The 17793-nt window shown below is 40.6% G+C and overlaps 2 protein-coding genes across 5 annotated transcripts; both read left to right on the forward strand.

The window, feature by feature from the left end:
* Positions 1-2892: 2892 nt before the first annotated feature.
* capns1a (calpain, small subunit 1 a) lies at positions 2893-11482 on the forward strand. The gene is made up of 11 exons (XM_083987266.1): positions 2893-3007; positions 3888-3944; positions 4032-4068; positions 4164-4256; positions 4401-4458; positions 4576-4640; positions 6895-6967; positions 8117-8191; positions 8694-8810; positions 9147-9205; positions 9501-11482. The coding sequence occupies exons 2-11, from the start codon at positions 3898-3900 to the stop codon at positions 9525-9527; spliced, it is 651 nt and encodes a 216-aa protein (XP_083843392.1). The 5' UTR covers positions 2893-3007; positions 3888-3897; the 3' UTR covers positions 9528-11482.
* A 592-nt stretch (positions 11483-12074) lies between these two features.
* Positions 12075-16476, forward strand: LOC310997461 (uncharacterized protein). Of its 4 annotated transcripts, none has more exons than XM_083987165.1 (5): positions 12075-12173; positions 12837-13037; positions 13890-14330; positions 15268-15321; positions 15409-16476. In XM_083987165.1, the coding sequence occupies exons 2-5, from the start codon at positions 12911-12913 to the stop codon at positions 15834-15836; spliced, it is 1050 nt and encodes a 349-aa protein (XP_083843291.1). In that variant the 5' UTR covers positions 12075-12173; positions 12837-12910; the 3' UTR covers positions 15837-16476. The 4 variants fall into 4 exon arrangements, with proteins under 4 accessions (XP_083843291.1, XP_083843294.1, XP_083843292.1 ...); XM_083987166.1 differs by having other exon boundaries at positions 12085-12173; positions 12817-13037; XM_083987167.1 differs by lacking the exon at positions 12075-12173 and adding an exon at positions 12382-12502.
* The last annotated feature ends 1317 nt before the right edge of the window (positions 16477-17793 follow it).

The raw sequence follows: 17793 nt of genomic DNA on the forward strand, positions 1-17793 counted from the left end.
GGGCTTGTACCTGGAGTATTTGCATGGTGAGTACTGACAATGCTGTTGCTGGCTGTCTCAACTCAAGCGCTCCTTGGCTCCACCTGCTGGTTTTATCCAACAATAACATGCAAACATCCAATCACCAGAGAATAGGAATTTGTCAAAATGAATGACAACACAGTTTTCCCTCCCTTATCATTCAGTGCTATCAGTTTTAAAGATGTCCCTTGTCATGGAACAAAGACGAGTCTTCTAACACCCCAGTTTTTCCATAAAATTGCTCAACTGCCATATTGGTACTTCTGCAAAGAAATATTTACAACTGAATGGTTCATGGTGAGCAGATATACCAGGGCATAATACCCCAGTGAAGCTGATGGAGACATGTCAGGTGCAGTGGTTTTCACACAAGGACCCATAGGTCCTTGAAGGGGGTCTATGGTCTTCAGCTGAATTGAGATCAGTGTAATTGTGCTATTGTAGCATTCAGTGGTGGTTGGTGGAGTGAGGATGTGACTGCTGGGCTGGAGGACTCACTCTTTGTCAAACATCAGCAATAGACACAGTCAAAGGAGCTGAGATGGATATGCAGATATGCTCATAAAGTCTACGCACACAGCTAGCATGTGGCTTACAATCAATGTAATGCTGATAGGCTACACAGAAGTCAAGACCACAGTTCCAAGGTACAGAGCCTCCGGAAATATGACTCCAATATGAGAGAAAGTTGTTCAGTCTGATTTTTACTCGAGTCAGTTTTGGCTGCATGAAACATGGCTCCACCACTGGGCACCGAGCCCAGCTCATGGAGCCTCCTGTAGCTACTGTGGAGCAGGTGCAGCCAACAGGTGAGGTCAGGATGTCAGCGGTGACATGCTGCCACTGCATGTAGCCACTCATCTTCAGTTAGCTTATCCCCACCTCACTATCTACATCGGTGACATGATAAAACCTTATGGGCCTGACTGAGCCTGAGATCTGCAGGGGCCCAACTTCCCTGGTCACTAAAGGGGACCGGGTCTTTGCTGCCCGCTGGGCCCCTCGGCTGTGGAACGCCCTGCCTGGAGATCTCAGCCAAGCAAACTCAGTAGGCTATCCTCTTTTAAATCACTTCTTAAACCTCACTTTTATCGTCTTGCCTTTTTTTTTCACTTATTGTTGTGACTCTTTCAGTCTTTTATTCTGTATTCCTGTATTTTCATGTTTTTTTATGGTAATGTATTTTATACTAATTATTTTTTATTAAGCAACTTGTAACCTTGTTTTGAAAGGTGCTCTAAAAATAAAATTATCATTATTATTATTACCGAACAGGATGAACAAGAGCAGTTCTATGTCCAACATAAAGAACTGCAGGATTTTCACGCAGCCTGGTGGACTTCAGACAAGGAGGATGATGGAGACAAGGAGAGAGACGTATCTTACATATCTGACATGTCTGGATTGAATGTTTACATAACCTGAGGGTGTGTAGCCTAGTTCATATGTGTGTTTATTAGGCAGGAGGTTGCCCTTTACCTCATAGGCCATGGGCTCAGTGATTGGTTCCTAGGTGAAGCATGAAGCATTATTCCATGGTCTCTTCCTTTTTCTCGTAGGTATATGTGTGCATGTCTCTGCAATTCTACATCTTCATTTGGTTTATTACAATATTAATTTGGATGTTAACTTAACTGTCTCCAATTCTTCAGTCAAAACACGTAGAAAAAAATTGCCCTAGCCTTCTGGGCAAATTGTGCACATTCAACTGAAAACATTTACTTAATAATAATTAAAGTGACCTGAAAACTGATTAAAGCTAAATAAGGAAGTGAAAAATTCCTCAACACACACGCACACACCAAAAAGAAAGACAAAAAATCCTGTCTTCAAAGCCTAATATGCAATTGTAAGAGAATAGCCTATCTAATAGAAGAAAAATATCTCTGGTGAATTAGCCTAATGTGGAATATGTTTTGCAATTCAGACTTCTGGTTTTTATTGCTAATCTAATCTAATCTGTTTTCAGACGGACCAGCAGAATAGTGACGAAGAGGTGTAAACCTTCTGACAATGTTACGAACAGTGAGAATTTTTTTTTGACTCAGTAGGCTATTTGTTGAGAGAAGTCAGTGTTTTCTGAGGGGGTGGGGGTCTATTTTAAGTGTTTTTGGGGCCAGCCCCACAGCGGCCCTTTTTTATTCTTTTTTATAATTTTTTTTATATTGAGCAATTGAAAAATACAAACTCTCAATGAGGATGATGATACAGGTGAAAAATTAAGTGCAATATAAAAGTGCAAAAACATTTTGGGGATTCATGCAGGAAAGCACAACAAAACAAAAACAAAACACACCTAGATGAGGTGTGAAGGATACAATTTAATAGGCATTTTAATTCAACATAAATTGGAGCAGTGAAATGATGAATAAGATGAATTAAAGTCCATGCTTCTTGGCATAGGCCTATTTGCTTCCTAGGCAAACAAGGAGGGTTTGCAGATCCTCCATTTAGCACAATGGGTGTGGTATTTACCCAGTAATAATGTCAGGCTAAATCATCCATATAAAAAATAATATAATATAAATCAAATGGTGGTAACCTATATCAATATTTTTTAAAGAAATCCTTTTTTTTTGTCAGACCAAAAACATAGTGTTACAGGGCATAAAAAACAGATGTTGCAGAGTTTCATTTTCACTACTAGCTTACAGAAAGAGCACAGATCAGATCCACCTCACAACAAAAACTTCTCTCTTTTTTTGAGAAGTTCTGCCACAGCAGCCCTCTTATGGTTGTGTAGTATACTCATGGATGTATTATATTAGTACATGGATATAGATCCATGTATTACTGTAATGTTTTCAGTGTGACTTCCGCATCACCCGCCCCGCCCCCTCCCCTCCTCTCCTCCTGGCCTCCCACTTCCTCCCTGCAGTCTGTTGGGTCGGGGTGTGTTCAGGGACCTTCGTGACAGCTGCGTTGAGTTTTGTGAAGCTCAGACATCCTACTACCACCATCGACGCCGAGTGTCCGTCGCCTTACGGTAAATATAAATGTAACGTTATAATACATAAAGTTTTACACGAACAAAGTGCCGCTTTCTTTAAACCTGGTGGATAAAATAGTTAGGTGCAGAGTTTTGTTGACTTAGATAGCGTAGCTAGCCGTGAGCGTTAGCTGGATGTTAGCTTGTCAGACGTGTAAGTTAGTTAGCTGAACTACACCCAATCACAAGAATGTGCCAGTGTAAATACCTCCTGGTAGGAGTGTGCACATTAGACAGTGTTTTCGCTGCAATGCAGGACTGCATGTGAGTGGTCAGCTAACCTAACACTGCTCTGCGTTAGTAGCATAACGTTACTGTAACAAATGAGCTGTGTGGAGTTAGACTCGCTACTGAGGTTAGCTCACTCTGTCTTATCTGTCATGTTGTAGTAAGACATGTAAGACGAGTGGGCTTTTTTATGCGTTATAAGTTGTCACTGTTAGTGTATACACATGATGCATTCACGTTACCTTGTCAAAGTAATGTGTTAGCAGCAGTCTTTGAGCTACACTGAATGTTTTCAATAACAGGAAACATTTTTATCAGACTTGTGGGTGTGCCGCTGTAAATGAAGGAAACTTGAAGACATGTCATTGCTTGATTCATCACAAATGCAGCCAAAAGAACAGTAATCTGGTTATAACACAGCACGAAACATGACAAGGCCGAGAAAAACCAGTTGACGCCTGCGTTGCATTATCTACCTACAGTATAGGATGAATAATTATTTGTGGTCTACTCTACTCCTGCTCTGTTTACAACTTCAGTTTCTAGTTTTGGTTTCGGTAGCTTTCTAGAGTCAAGAGTCTGGACTCCTGTGGTGTTTTTGGCATGATTTTCTTTCCGCCCTAACTCATGTTACATTTGGCATTCGCAGTTGAGAAAAGATGTTTCTTGCCAAAAGACTTATCGGTGGCATAATTGATGTTGTAAGGTAAGAGTCCACACAAAGTCCCCATTCAAGTCAAAATAAATCTGGTTTGTGATTTGACTTCATGTTTTGTCCTCTCTCTCTCTGCAGCAACATCGACCCAGCCCAGTTTGGACCTACTGACCCAGTGAGTGTCGTTCATTATGCCACTGTAATGCTGACTGTAGATGACAGTTGAGATCACAAATAGTCATTTTTTTTGCTGCCTCCTCTGTCCCGCAGCCTCCACCACGCAGGCCGGTCAACTACGCAGAGCAGCATGAGAGCGACGAGGAGAAACAGTTCCGCAGGGTTTTTCAGCAACTCGCTGGAGATGTGAGTCTATAATCACACTACCGGTTTCCATTTCAATGACAAAAATGTCTCTCTCATCTGTTATATCTATATCATACAGTTGTGTACCTGCACAATCTTCAACAAGCTTTACAATGTTTACACTGTTGAATATTTCTCATCAAGGACATGGAAGTGAGCCCAACTGAGCTGATGAACATCCTCAACAAAATCGTTACAAAGCGTAAGACATGTTTACATGTGTCACATTTAATTTGTAGTTACACATCCTCATCTACTTTATGTATTTTGTGTATATACAATGGGATGACTGGCTGTTTTTTCCCCCGTATATCTATAGATGGAGATCTGAAGACGGATGGTTTCAGCATTGAATCTTGCAGGAGCATGGTGGCAGTCATGGATGTATCCTTTTTTTTGTGTCATTTAGCAGGCTTTATTGTAGTTTTGTCCGTAGCTGACAGTGACAGCACAGTGACAATACACAGGACAGAACAAATACATAGGCAGCTGGCTATAAAAAGAGACGTGTTGGCTCATCACACCCACAGCTCATTAAGGCTGAAGACATACATTGAAGTTTTGTGGGTAATGATTGCCATGATTTGGCCATAGAAGCAGATTTTCACAAATACATTGTTCTGCATTTTGTCCTGTGGCCATGAAAATAACAGGCCTGGATTACAAACAATGAATTATCAGTAATAGCATTCATCAGGGTTCCTATGCAAGTATGGAAAGTATAGAATTTGATTTTATACATTTCCAGCTCTGGAAGAGTATGGAAAATTGAAACTATCGTATTGAAATATATTTCTTATCTGGGTTTGGTCTTATCTGAAGTCATTTGGGTTAATTATTTTGTATGCGCTATTGTACCTACAATCTCCTGGAAATTATTTGGTGACATAATGGCATACAAATTCAGAATAATGAAAACAGATGATTAATTGCATGATTTATTTACATGATACACATCTATTTACTTAAAGGGACAACGAGGAGTTTCTATTTGGTTATAAAAAAGTCTCACGTTAATGTGGATGAATCTACGCTACCCACACTTGTTAATGGCTCCATTTTTGATAAATATATCGTTTTGTCTCTATCGTTCAGGGCTTAAAGTATTCCGGCCCCGTGCCGGATCTCCGGCGTTTGAAAATTTCAGAAAAAAAAAAAAAACACACACACACACACACAATATTTGGCTGCACACAGAGAAGTTCATGGCTGGAGAAGACGGAGGACAAAGACAAAGCTAAATGTGTCGTATGCAAGACAACCCTGGCCTGCCTGCGCTACTGTATGAGCCTGGAGACGTGACTCAGTCACTCGCTGGAGGCAGTGATACGCCAGGTAGCGTCGGGTCTCTTGCCGCTGTTGACGTCGGCACAAACGAACCTGGTGGTACGAGCGGACGTAACGGCGCGCATTCGATTTCGTTTTTTTTTTTTTTTTTTTCTCCGTGCATGTCCAACGCAACGCTGCACGGACGTGCCCCCCCCCCCCCCCCCCACGCCCCATAACAGAGGAAACGGGCCCTTGAATGGCTGGTCCAGACCCCTAGATTACAATTGTAAGGCAACAAAGCTATAGGACCCTCAGTCAATACTCAATGTGCTTCTTTTTTTTTTTCTTTTTTTTTTTTAAATCTGAAACAAATTTTCCCTTCATGTTCTTCTCAGAGTACACCAGAATGCTTCAATGTGTTAAAATCACATTTAATTTTTTTTCTGGGGGGGAATGACCATTGTTGTGAGGTCAGACACACCTGGATTTATCAGTTTGTCTGTATGTAATAATGAAGCTGGCTTGAGCTCAGGAAGTAGTGGAAAAAGGATAAAGCCCATTGTCATTAGATCTATTTTTTGACATTTCCACTTTTTACACATAGTTTTCATACATTTCATGCATATATTGATGTTTTAGAGGTCTTGTAATGTCATGGTAACTTGTTGCCAAGTCATGGGAAAGTCATGGAAATTTGTACATCACCAAGCACAATGCCAAAAAGTTGTTTTCTAAATTGCCTATAATGTGTAGGCTATGCGTCGGATCCACTGCACCCCCGCTCCTTGGAAAAAAGTTCAGGCTCAGGATTTTTTTTTACTTTAAGCCCTGATCGTTATTTTGTTATTATTAGTGGTGGCGGAAATGCTGGTCGAGCCGACCGGCGTTTCTTTACTTTCGGTTTCGTGGCGAGTCATGAGAATAACGCCGCCGAATCGCCGTTTATGGTCGGAACTACGACGGTATGTGATCGTCTTCCAACCTCTGACTTTAATTCTTGATGAATGAAAACATGAGTCTGTCTTGCGCCGGTCAAAGAAATGTACGGTGTGCGCGGAGGCTCATAAATGTAGTGTGAAAACGCTTTGCTTTTCCAAAACTCCTCGTTGTCCCTTTAAATGTCACAAATTATTTGAATTTTTTACAGAGAAGTCTGGAAATTAGGGTCTGGAAAAAGTATGGAATTTTGAAGATTAAAATGTGTAGGAACCCTGGAAACTGAATGCTGCAGTGATATTGACAAGTCGGACCTAAAGTTATTATTACCAGAATGTGCCCTATGCAAATACAGCAAGCCTATCAGTAGTGCATGTAGTTAGGGATGAAGCAGCAGACTGTTGTCCGTTTTTTTTTCTTAACGCAGCTTCAGAGCGACAGCACTGGAAAACTGGGCTTCCATGAGTTCAAACACCTCTGGAACAATATAAAGAAGTGGCAGGCAAGTAGAGCTGGCCCCCTTTTTATTCTTCCTGCACATCTGTGTCTTGTTGCAGTTACATTCCTGTGGGCTCTTAATTGCCAGCAGTGGGTGAACACAGAGAAAACCGTAGTGTATACAGTCCGTACAGGATCATGTTTTAGAAAGTTTCTCATCCAAACTATCTGTTTTACATAATCATAACAGAAAGAGACCTTATTAAACCGACTTCACTGTGGAACAGATAATTAAATGTCCGGTCAGACAGCAACTCAGTCAACAAGGAAAATCAACTTTTTGAATTTTATTCCATTGTAAATGAATGCAATTTAATCAGATGATCATTGCATCATATTTACATTGTTTATGTTTTTATGAAGAATTTCTCAAGTAGATGAATTCAGAATTTTCAGCCATATTGGCAGCACATTTTTTGATAGATAGGTATTTAAAATTTTAGGAGTGCAAGCAGAAAATTTAGGGGCGCACACTGTAAATCGACTTGCAAAGCAAATATTCACACACATTGACCTGACACCTGTAATGACAGATTCCAGATTCCTTGAGTCGCCTCTTCCACTATTTTCCTAGTAATAAAAAAAAAGTAAATTTACTGGTTGCACATGTGCAAGTTGATGAAAAATCCACTTGCACTGTATCAAATTTTAGGAGCTAAATGTCTCCATTTAGGGGCAGACTGGAGCCCTGTTGATGGATAGATTTTTCCATTTTATTTATAAAACACAATTTTAAATAAACACAAAGGTTTCCAAAGTGCTGTACAGTAAAATAAAAACCATAAACCATAATAAAAAGACAAAATACTAAAGATAAAAGACACAATAAGACATAATAAATTAATACACTGTCCATCCCCCAGATAAAATATCTGTGCTTATAAAATCAACAACCTATGTGGCGGAAGAGCCAAAGAAAATAGATAGATAGATAGATAGATAGATAGATAGATAGATAGATAGATAGATAGATAGATAGATAGATAGATAGATAGTTTATTTGTCTGTTCCAGCGTCTGTATGCTGTTTCACTTATTTTACTGGCCTGATTAATTATTCAAGAGAGTACATTTCTCTAAGTCATTTTAGGTTGTGAATCTGCTTATAAAGACCCAGTTCAAATCTCATATGCTTGTTATATGTTGTCATTCAGGGAGTGTACAAGTCGTATGACGCAGATGGCTCCGGTGTCATCGGAGCAGATGAGCTTCCCAACGCGTTCAGAGCTGCAGGTGAGTGACTTCTTGTTTCAGTGTGTGCAGAACTCTCGAGACGATTCAAGCAAAACAAATGATTAATTCCTTACACCACTAATTACAGCCACAGTTGAAACAATAGACACAGATGCAGTAACTTGTTTAACCATCAACAGCGTGACTGTGTGTGTGATGTAAACAGAGGAAACGTGTGTTGTTATATCAGATGTGGAGTTTATTTTACACCTGGTGTAGCTCCTGCCTGCATAGTTCTGCTGTCTCATCCCGACCTGTGAACAGACAATCTCATTGATTAGTGTTTCAGCTTCTATATAGATCTGAGCAGCCAGTCAAATGTTTTCAAACTGAAAAGAAAGTGTTACCTCTGGGTTTCTGGCAGTCATTTGAATATCATCCTGGATCTTTTGAATATATTTTTGTGAAGCGGCGCATCTGTGAGCGGCGCATACACAGCCTCTCTGTAACGGCCGTTTGATAGTAAAATGACAGCGGTTTGATCCGTTTGTGTCTTCATCAGGCTTCCCTCTCAACGACGAGCTCTTCCAGATGTTGATCCGCAGATACAGCGACGAAAGTGGGAACATGGATTTTGATAACTACATTGGTTGCCTTGTGAGGCTGGATGCCATGTGCCGTAAGTTTCAGAGACCATTCCTGAAATTTTCATTTTTCATTGTATTTTTTTTATCTATTCTTTTACATATTATATTATATTATATTAATAATAATAATACATGTATTTATATAGCACTTTTCAAGCAAATGCAAAGCAAAGTGTTTTACAGATAAAAAGCATTAAAAAAAGAACAAAAGAGGAAGCAAACCCCCTCCCTCTGAGGTCGTGTGACCTCATATTCATATATATTATTTATTTCTATTGGTTACCCAGTGTGACAAGAGAATGCTATACTTGGGGACTTTAATCTTCCTAATTGAAGGAGTAGTGGTCTTAATATCTGTTCTGGTTTAGGTGCCTTCAAAACCCTGGATAAGGATAACAATGGGACAATCAAAGTCAACGTTCAGGAGGTAAAGATATTTCAAATATCTCGCTTTCCACTGAATTAATTTTTGTTCTATAAGTACGGCAGAGTATTAGAGCCACATTGAGAAAAAAAACAACACAGACTTCAAGAATAAAGTTGTTCATTTAGTCGCAAATTTACGAGAATTAAGTTGTAAATGTACAAAAATAAAGTCGTAGATTTACGACTTTATTCTCGAAGTTTGTGGTTTTTTTATTTGTCAATGTGGTCCTAATACTCCGTACTATACAGTAAGCACTGATCACAATGTGTTCTTCTCTGCTCTCGTGTGTTTCCAGTGGCTTCAGCTGACCATGTACTCTTGAGTCCAGACCACATCACTTCTGCTTGTTACATGGAACCACTTTGTCTCCACAGCGCAAAATGTTTTATCAACCATCCCAATGACGTCCTGTTTTATCCACCGAGTCCCTTGTTTGTGCAGTTTTGTTTTTGAAATGCGATGCATGTATTCATCATGGCTGTCCTGTAATACTTGCAAGACAGATGTGAAACCAAGCAAAAGAACAAACCTGCACTCACAATGGCACACATGAAAGCATGATGAACTGATTGTATTTGATCTGCCTGGTTGGGATCTGTGTTTGATCTGCCTCTTACATCAAGTCAAAGTCACATGAGAAGAAGCAGATCAACATCAAGAACCTCAACAGCGAGAAATCTGTGAAACCCCTGTTGTGAAAGCAGGAACCTTCTTCTTTTATTATTCTTGACAGGTTCCACAAAGATGTGTTTGTTAAAATGGTTTGAGGACAATCATAGTTTATCTCTTCGTCTGCTTCATGTGGTGGAATGCTTCAATGCCGGCGCTCCTGTTGACTCGTTGTCACCTGCCGACAAAAACAGGAAAACCCACTTCTCTCGTTGCTGTTAACCCTCCCATAAAGCACCGTTTGAATGGCTACCACCATTATGACCAATTAGATCCTTCTCAGCACTCCATGACTGACATGTCCAGCTTTCTGCCATTGTTTACATTACACCTCCAGGGACACGTCAGAGTAAACCTCCAACTGTCACAGAAAACTGCATATTCATGCACTTCAAAAAGCTCCACCCGACCTCAGCCTGAGGACTAACCAGCTTTCACACCAGATTGAACCCCTCCCTATGTGGATGTGCAGGTCTTTGAAGAAGGTGTTGATTTAACTTCAGGGCAAATAGGAAATGGGTACGTTAAGTTGTAATTGCTGGCTAAGTATTGATCTACACAGGTTCAATCTGGTGAAGCTTTTCTGAAAATTTCATGAGATGTCGAAATTCCAATGTACTCCTAAAGAGTCATGAGGGAGTGTTTGCAGCAAAGCTAATAGGAGTGTGGGGGATGTGGCTGCACAGCCGCACAAACCCAGGTTTAATTAGTAAAGAATCTGTGAGTGGGTCATTTATTAAGACAAATTAGACAAGTGTTTGTTAGATCAGTGAAATTCTTTTTGAAACTAGGCCCAAGAGTAATTAATAAAATTCTAAAATGCTAACCGTTCTTTAAAGTGACCCGATATAGATAGTTTATTTACGTATATATCCCGTATATAGCCTTTTATCATACTGAAATGGTAATGTACATTAACACCCGAGAGACAGTGTTGTATTTGAGCAGCCTGATATTTTGCTATTGAATATTGATGCTGGTTGTGAAACTTTGCCTTTCTCCATGTCTCAGCTTTACTGATCACTCTGATCAGTTATCACTGTGTGAGTGCCAGCACAATGTGTGAATTGATTATACATGTATGTAACAGATGTATATGCCACTAATGCATGCAGCCAATAGAAAGGATGCACTATTAAGGGTTTTTAACCATGCATATGTAGCCACAGTCATGAAACTGTTACTAAAATAAAGACCTGTGCCATATTTGGAATAAAAAAGGGGGATCTGAAATGAGTCAGTGCAGTGGAGATTCCTGACAGCTTGAGCTCACTTGATCCATTAGTCAGTGACTAATTTCTGGTTAGGATGAATGGGGATTTGTCTCTGGAGCACTCACTGGCAAGAAAATGTGTTTGAAATGGAACAATGAGTATAGTCATGACTTTGAGTATAGTAAAATAAGAGCCAACCTACAACAATGGACATTTGTTTGCATGAAAAATCCTTTCAAAAATAATAGAGCTGGAATTATGAAGTAACAAGAAATGTTTATCTGAGTTCTTTCCCTATAATACAGTACAGTTGTCTGTGTAAAGTCAACTAAAGGCTTGAATTGATGATACTGACCAACGTGTATTCAGTGCCATATATGGTAAATAAAGCTGAATATATCAGATCAGTTTTTCTGCGCAAGAAAACCTTTGTTACAATGCAAAACGAGAAAATTAGACATTAGGCCTTCCACAGACAGGACACCTGCGCAACGGAAATACAGTCAGTCATTTTATAGCTATTGTTCATGACCTCACAACCGGCGAGGTGACAAATACCAACGGCCCTTTGTCAAGAGAGAAGAGCCTCGAGGGGGACAGAGTCATGGACCAGTGGTGCCAGACGCTCCTGCGCCACACACCCATATTTATGCGCGCGTGTAGGTGTGTGTGTGCGTGTGTTTGAGAAGGAGCAAGAGAGGGCATCCGTACGGGCGCACGCGCGTTGTGAGCAAAGAAGCTGAAGTCGACGCCGGAAGTTGGACATCCTCCTTCAAAATAAAACATTGTATTGTTATGACAGGGAAATGTAAGAGATAACAAACAGCGGAATCGCCAGATTTTTATTATAATTTCCATAAAGTGCACGTGAAAAATTATACAATGTGAGTGACACCAATTCAGTCAAACTAACGTCACGTTAGCTTCACGGTGGTTAGCTGTGCTGTAACGACCCACCGGCGATAACCGGAAGTGTTTCGTGTAGCGTTAGCTTCACGGTGGTTAGCTTGACAGTAGCTACCTTGGCGTTGAGGGAACTTTATCTTCACGTTTATGGACTATATCTGAGTTCCCTAGACTTGGCGGTATGTTCATAATCTCGTTCGCTGTTTTTGTCTTCAGCGTTGACCTCGTTACGAGAGGTTAGTGTGAATTAAGGTGCTCTTTAGCCGTTTGAGCCCAACGCAGCGTTAGCTAACATCTTGCTGCAAGGACTGCTAGCCTAACCCCTGTGGGCTGTTGTCTAATGTGAGACTGAACAGCTAACTAATGTTAGCTACATGTTGTATTGTAGCAGTCAATGTATAAATGACGTGAACTCGTTACAAACAACAGTGACAATGTAAATAAAGATTTCGTTTGACTGTAACTACGAATGGTCGCTAGATATAGTTAGCTGTTCAAGCTATCGTACGTGTGTAGTGAGTGAACCAGCGTCCATTGTTTATTCACCCAATCGGTGGTTGATTGTTAAGATCAATCAACCTGCACAACATCTAATGCTGAACGACACGAAAACAATCACATCTATACATGGAACTACATTTCAGATAACACCTTGATCTTTTTCTTTTATTTATAGGCTATCTACGTTAGCCAATCACCCAACCAGACTTGCACAGCTGTTGAGCTGCATCGATACCACTTAGATCAGTGACAGCTGAATAGACTGTTCCATTTGTCATTAACTCCGGTAGAGTCTCTTAAGTTAACCCTGTCGTTAATCAGACCGCTGGTCCCTGTTACAGAGAGCTGAAGAAGTTGGAGCAGAGCACAGGAGAGACGACTCAGCAGCTGGACACCTACTGACACTGTGGGGAGGATGTCTTCGCCAGTTTTCTACAGCCAAGACAGTGTTACTCGCTTCAAGAAAAGAAAAGCTCGTTTCTCCTTCAGCGAAGTCCACATACTGTTGGATGAAGTGAGGAAGCATCGTATGGTTGTTGTAGGTATGTGTCTCTCAGACTTGATTCTCTTTCAGAGCTCAGATTTGTGTCACTTTAAGAGACAGATGCTGCCTTGAGCTTTTGTTGTGGAGTGAATGAAGGGTTGTGATAGCAGAGGGAATTAAACTGTTTCCATGCCTTAACCATTTACTAGAAATTTCTGAATGATAAATTCTTGAATATGGTCTGACCACTGGCGCTATGACAGTTTAATGCAAATCCTATTAAATGGATATTTCAACATTTTGCCATAATCCTGCTATAGTCATAGCAGTAGGTTCATTACCTTCAATTGTCGGTGCAAGCTGTTTTTGATCGGCAGGGCAGAGATACAAGCTGCTCAGCTAACGCTACAGAGGCATATGGTATTTCTGGGTTTCCCCCCCATCAAACTCATCAAATACACAATCCAACAATAATAACATACACACAAAGCAAATACTCTGAGCTTCTTGAGCTTTTGAAGTCACTCTGCCGAGCAGCCATGTCTGGAATGTAGTTCTGGCTATGCATTTTTTTTGCCTTGAAAACGACTCTGTCTCATAACGTTCCATAATTATTTCATAGCGTGGTGAATGTGCAGGTCACAACTTGTCGACGCGAGAGTTTTGGAGTTGTTGGATTGTGTATTTAATGAGTTTGATGGGGGAAACCCAGAAGTACCATATGCCTCTCTCTGCAGTGTTAGCTGAGCAGCTTGTATCTTTTCCCTGCCGATCTAAAAACAGCTTGCACCGACAAGGTCACAAACCTACTGCTATGATTATAGGGATTATGGCCATGGGCCAATTTGCCAAAATGTTGAAATATCCCTTTAAGGTCTTTACTTTGTTCTTTCTCTTTTTTTGTCCAAAGGTAAATTCAATCGTGGCGTACCAACAGACATGAAAAAGAGGACGTGGGCAGAGATTACTGCGCGTGTCAATGAGATCGGGGAGTGCCAGCGGGAAGTCATCGAGGTCATCAAGAAATGGTCTGACCTCAAGTGTGACACCAAGAGGAAAGTGGCCGCCATGCGGTCCGGGACAGTCCCCAACAGGGGCCTCAACTCGCGTCTCTCTCGAGACCTGAATCAGACAGAGAAAATTGTGCTTCAGATCCTGGAGATGGACGACGATGAGGACCAGAGCATAGGGGACTTCGGCCCACTGGGAGATGACGACGACGTGCCGGAGGAGGAAGAAGAGATGGAAGAGGAGGATATGATGGCAATGCAGAGCTCTCCGAATGGTGGGTTGGACATGACGTCTATGCCTCCACCAGCCTCTTACACCATGAGTGGACTTGCACAGTCAGGTTTGTCTGTTTGTTTGGATCTCTTTTAACCCAGGGTTTCTGCAGGTACAAGCAAATCTAATTTAATGCCTTTTAATGCCATTTCAAACATTTTTAATGCCCGTGACTGCAAACACTATATGTGTGCGTACATACACTTACCTATATACACATACACAATTACCAAATTACTTGGTTCTGCATGTTTATCACACCAATAGGGGTGCACCGACTGCAATTTTCTGGCCAAACACCAATTTTTAAAAAGCCTGACCTGCCGATTCTGATTTTTGCCATTAGAAAAGAAAAGTCAACAGTAGCCTGCCACCACCACAAAAATATAAATTTAGAAAATTCTCCATTTCTTCACCCACGTTTAATTTTACTGTAGATTAACTGTATAATTCCCCTATTTTTCTGCTCTTTGTGCTCTATAGGGATGTAATGATATCAAAATCTCACTGTATGAATCAATCAATTTAATTCCTTTTAATGCCATTTAAGGCCTTAATTTTAGCAAAATATATTAATGACTTTAAATGCTTTTTAATGACCCGCGGAAACCCTGTAACCCAGTTGGGCTCATCTTCTAAGAGTCCATAGCAGAAAATACAATACAAACACAATACAGTATAACTGAAACACAATACAATATAGAGCAGACACAAACCAAAAAACATACATACAACACATGATTGGCATTATACGTACATACAAAACAAAACGTACACAGATAATATTACATAAAAGCTATACCCTCAACCACAGTCATATAGTTACAATAAAAGTTTTCAGTTCTATCCAACCATAGTGGTACTCACCTTAGGTGTCATGTTTCTGGAGATATAAGTCAATATTCTAGGTGACTGCTGTTTCAGAATAACTGTTAATTGTAATAGCTTCATTAAGAGCTGATTGAGGAGTAATGTATTCAAATAGTTTTATGTGGATATTGCAGGGGATTCATCCCAAACAGCCTTTGATGTTCAGTATGAAGTCCCTGGAGGGGAAGGTGAGTGGTCACATATTGGATACAGGTGAAGAAACACCTGGCATTATGTTTAAGACACTGATGAACCTTTTTTTTCTGTGTTTCAAGATACCGAAACCGCGTACGGAGACTCGGACGAAGACCAAAGGGAAGACCTGCCCCCTTCCAGTCAAACAGCGAAACCAACGGAGGATCACCTAGGAAACAACGGCATCCAAAAACAACAAGGGCCGCCCACGGTACCTTCTACGTCGTCGACATCCGGCCAGCCGCCCCCGCTGAACACTAGGGACAGCATGCTGCACAACGCGTCGCTGAGCCTCCAGGAGCAGCACGCCACCAACATCCTGCTGGAGACGGTGTCGCGCTCCCTGGAGCTGCTGTCGGAGTCGGTGCAGCAGCTGGCCGAGACGCAGCAGGAGTTCGTGCGGGAGTCGCTGCAGCTCCAGCGGGAGACGGTGCAGGTTCTCAGAGACTTCACGGGCGGGGCCATCGCGCTCATGCATGACAAACTGAACGGGAGGCCGGCGTTATAGCGACAGAGCTTCACGGTTGTTGAAGAGTTGCATCACTGACTTACACATACACAGCCTTCAGGTGCAGGAACTTTCTCCGTTCCTTTTGGACTCCGCCGCCGCTGGTCACTGTACTTTTTCATAATACTCAACAGACTTTCTGTGGCTATATTTTAAAACTGTATTGGTATTGGTAGAGTTGCTGTCTGTGTGGTTACATGGAGCTGGGTGGAGACAATAACCAATGTTTGCCATAAATAAACTACATGTGGAGGCTGTTTTTTTGCTACTGAGAGTGAGACTCCCACCACTTCCATTGTAAAACATTTTTTTTATTGAGCATACACCACTTTAAAAAGCCTTTTACATTCTTTTAATGTTGACATGCAAAGAATGAATCTTTCGTTTTGAGAAGTCAGTCAAATCCATTCGTGTGTCCTTGTATAAGTTGTAGATTTTTCCTGCATCAGTGTCTAGAGGTTATCACATGTACTGTAATGGTAAGTGGATTTCTGCACCTGACCATTATATGGTCCATAATGTCTGAAAGCTGGTGTGTTACGTAGGTTGAAAATACCTGTAAATGAATAATTTGTGATTGTCTGGAATTAGTTTTTTTTTTTTTTTCTACATTACCAACACTTGAATATGACAGTTTCAATAATTTCTTTAAAATATGGAATAAACCCCTCATGTCTTTAAAAACAAGTCCTCCTCCTCATTGAGTCTGAACAGTGCTGTAGAGGAACTCATCCAGAGATTCAGCAGGGAGGTCTCGGTGTGAAAACTTCCCCACTGGGTGGTATAGTGACAAATTAATTGTTCATGAATATGGGGGCGACCACTGATATACAAAAGTGAATCAAATAGGTTGTAGTCAGTAAAAATGAGAACAGATGGTAGGAATCGTGTGCAGTTGGCATCTTTAGATTGGGTCTAATTCAAAGGCCTATGTATTTATTGATGATTAGAAATGACAAATAATTAGATCCTGTTAGATTTGAAAATATGAAGATTGTCCTCTTAACAAGGGAAATGTTAGAATGTAAATAAATATCTTGAAATAAAAATCAGGTAGACCTCAAAGGATAAAGCTGATCCCACTCAGTGTATTCTAGTTGTATCAAACACCATAAAGAGATCAAAAACGCAAGCATTTAGTGTGTCCTCTGTCCTGAGTCCCGTCTGTCCACATTCTGCAAATATACTCGACTCTATGGAAGTGTCTCCAAGCGACAAAAAAGTAATGGACCCAGCTCAGGACATGGGCTCAAATCCTTTATACTGTCAGCCTGGTGGAAGGAGAGGAGCTTCAGTGATTTCCCCCACAAATCCTCACCACAGCAACATCAAAAGCAACAAACCACAAAGACTCACAAACTGGAGAAATACAAAGCAACTGTGTTGTGTTTGTGGTATGATCCAGAATAGATCTTATAGAATACTGGCTGACTGAGGCCTGAAAAAGATTTGTTCTCCTCCAAAAACCAGTTAACAGTCATCATAAATAATTTCCCTAAATTAGGTTGGATGTGTTTTCTTATGTTGCAGTGCATTGAGCTCTTTGTGCCACCACATTACAGTACATGTCCAAACATGTAGCCTATTAATCTGCTACTGGAAAAATATGTGTATTATGTCCCTCCTCCTTTTACATTTCGACAGTCAGAAGAACTTAGACTAACACCAGATTTGTCATTAAAGTTCAGTCCTTCATTCATTGTCTGAGGGTTTCACACACTGTGGGAGAAAAACTCTGTTAAACGTTCTCTGCAAAATTGTATTGACAGATGCAGAACTGAATGGGGAACCTATGCAGAACAAATGAATAGTAGGAACATTTTTCATCAAAGAGAAATCTAAAGGTCTCCCATAAAACTTGAAATGAAAACATAAAAGCCAAAAAAAAGAAAAAAAGATTTATTTTTCAGAAAAATTATAAAAGTTGTAATATAATTAAATTACTGTATAACTTCTT

This window comes from Trachurus trachurus, assembly GCF_905171665.1.
Source record: "Trachurus trachurus genome assembly, chromosome: 14".
NCBI lineage: Eukaryota > Metazoa > Chordata > Actinopteri > Carangiformes > Carangidae > Trachurus > Trachurus trachurus.

Coding starts and splice junctions, on each gene's coding strand:
- capns1a (XM_083987266.1), top strand. CDS start 3,898: ATGTTTCTTGCCAAAAGACTTATCGGTGGCATAATTGATGTTGTAAG. Junction 8,192..8,693: donor CAACGCGTTCAGAGCTGCAG/GTGAGTGACTTC, acceptor TGTCTTCATCAG/GCTTCCCTCTCAACGACGAG. Junction 8,811..9,146: donor GAGGCTGGATGCCATGTGCC/GTAAGTTTCAGA, acceptor GTTCTGGTTTAG/GTGCCTTCAAAACCCTGGAT.
- LOC310997461 (XM_083987165.1), top strand. CDS start 12,911: ATGTCTTCGCCAGTTTTCTACAGCCAAGACAGTGTTACTCGCTTCAAG. Junction 13,038..13,889: donor GCATCGTATGGTTGTTGTAG/GTATGTGTCTCT, acceptor TTTTGTCCAAAG/GTAAATTCAATCGTGGCGTA. Junction 15,322..15,408: donor TGAAGTCCCTGGAGGGGAAG/GTGAGTGGTCAC, acceptor CTGTGTTTCAAG/ATACCGAAACCGCGTACGGA.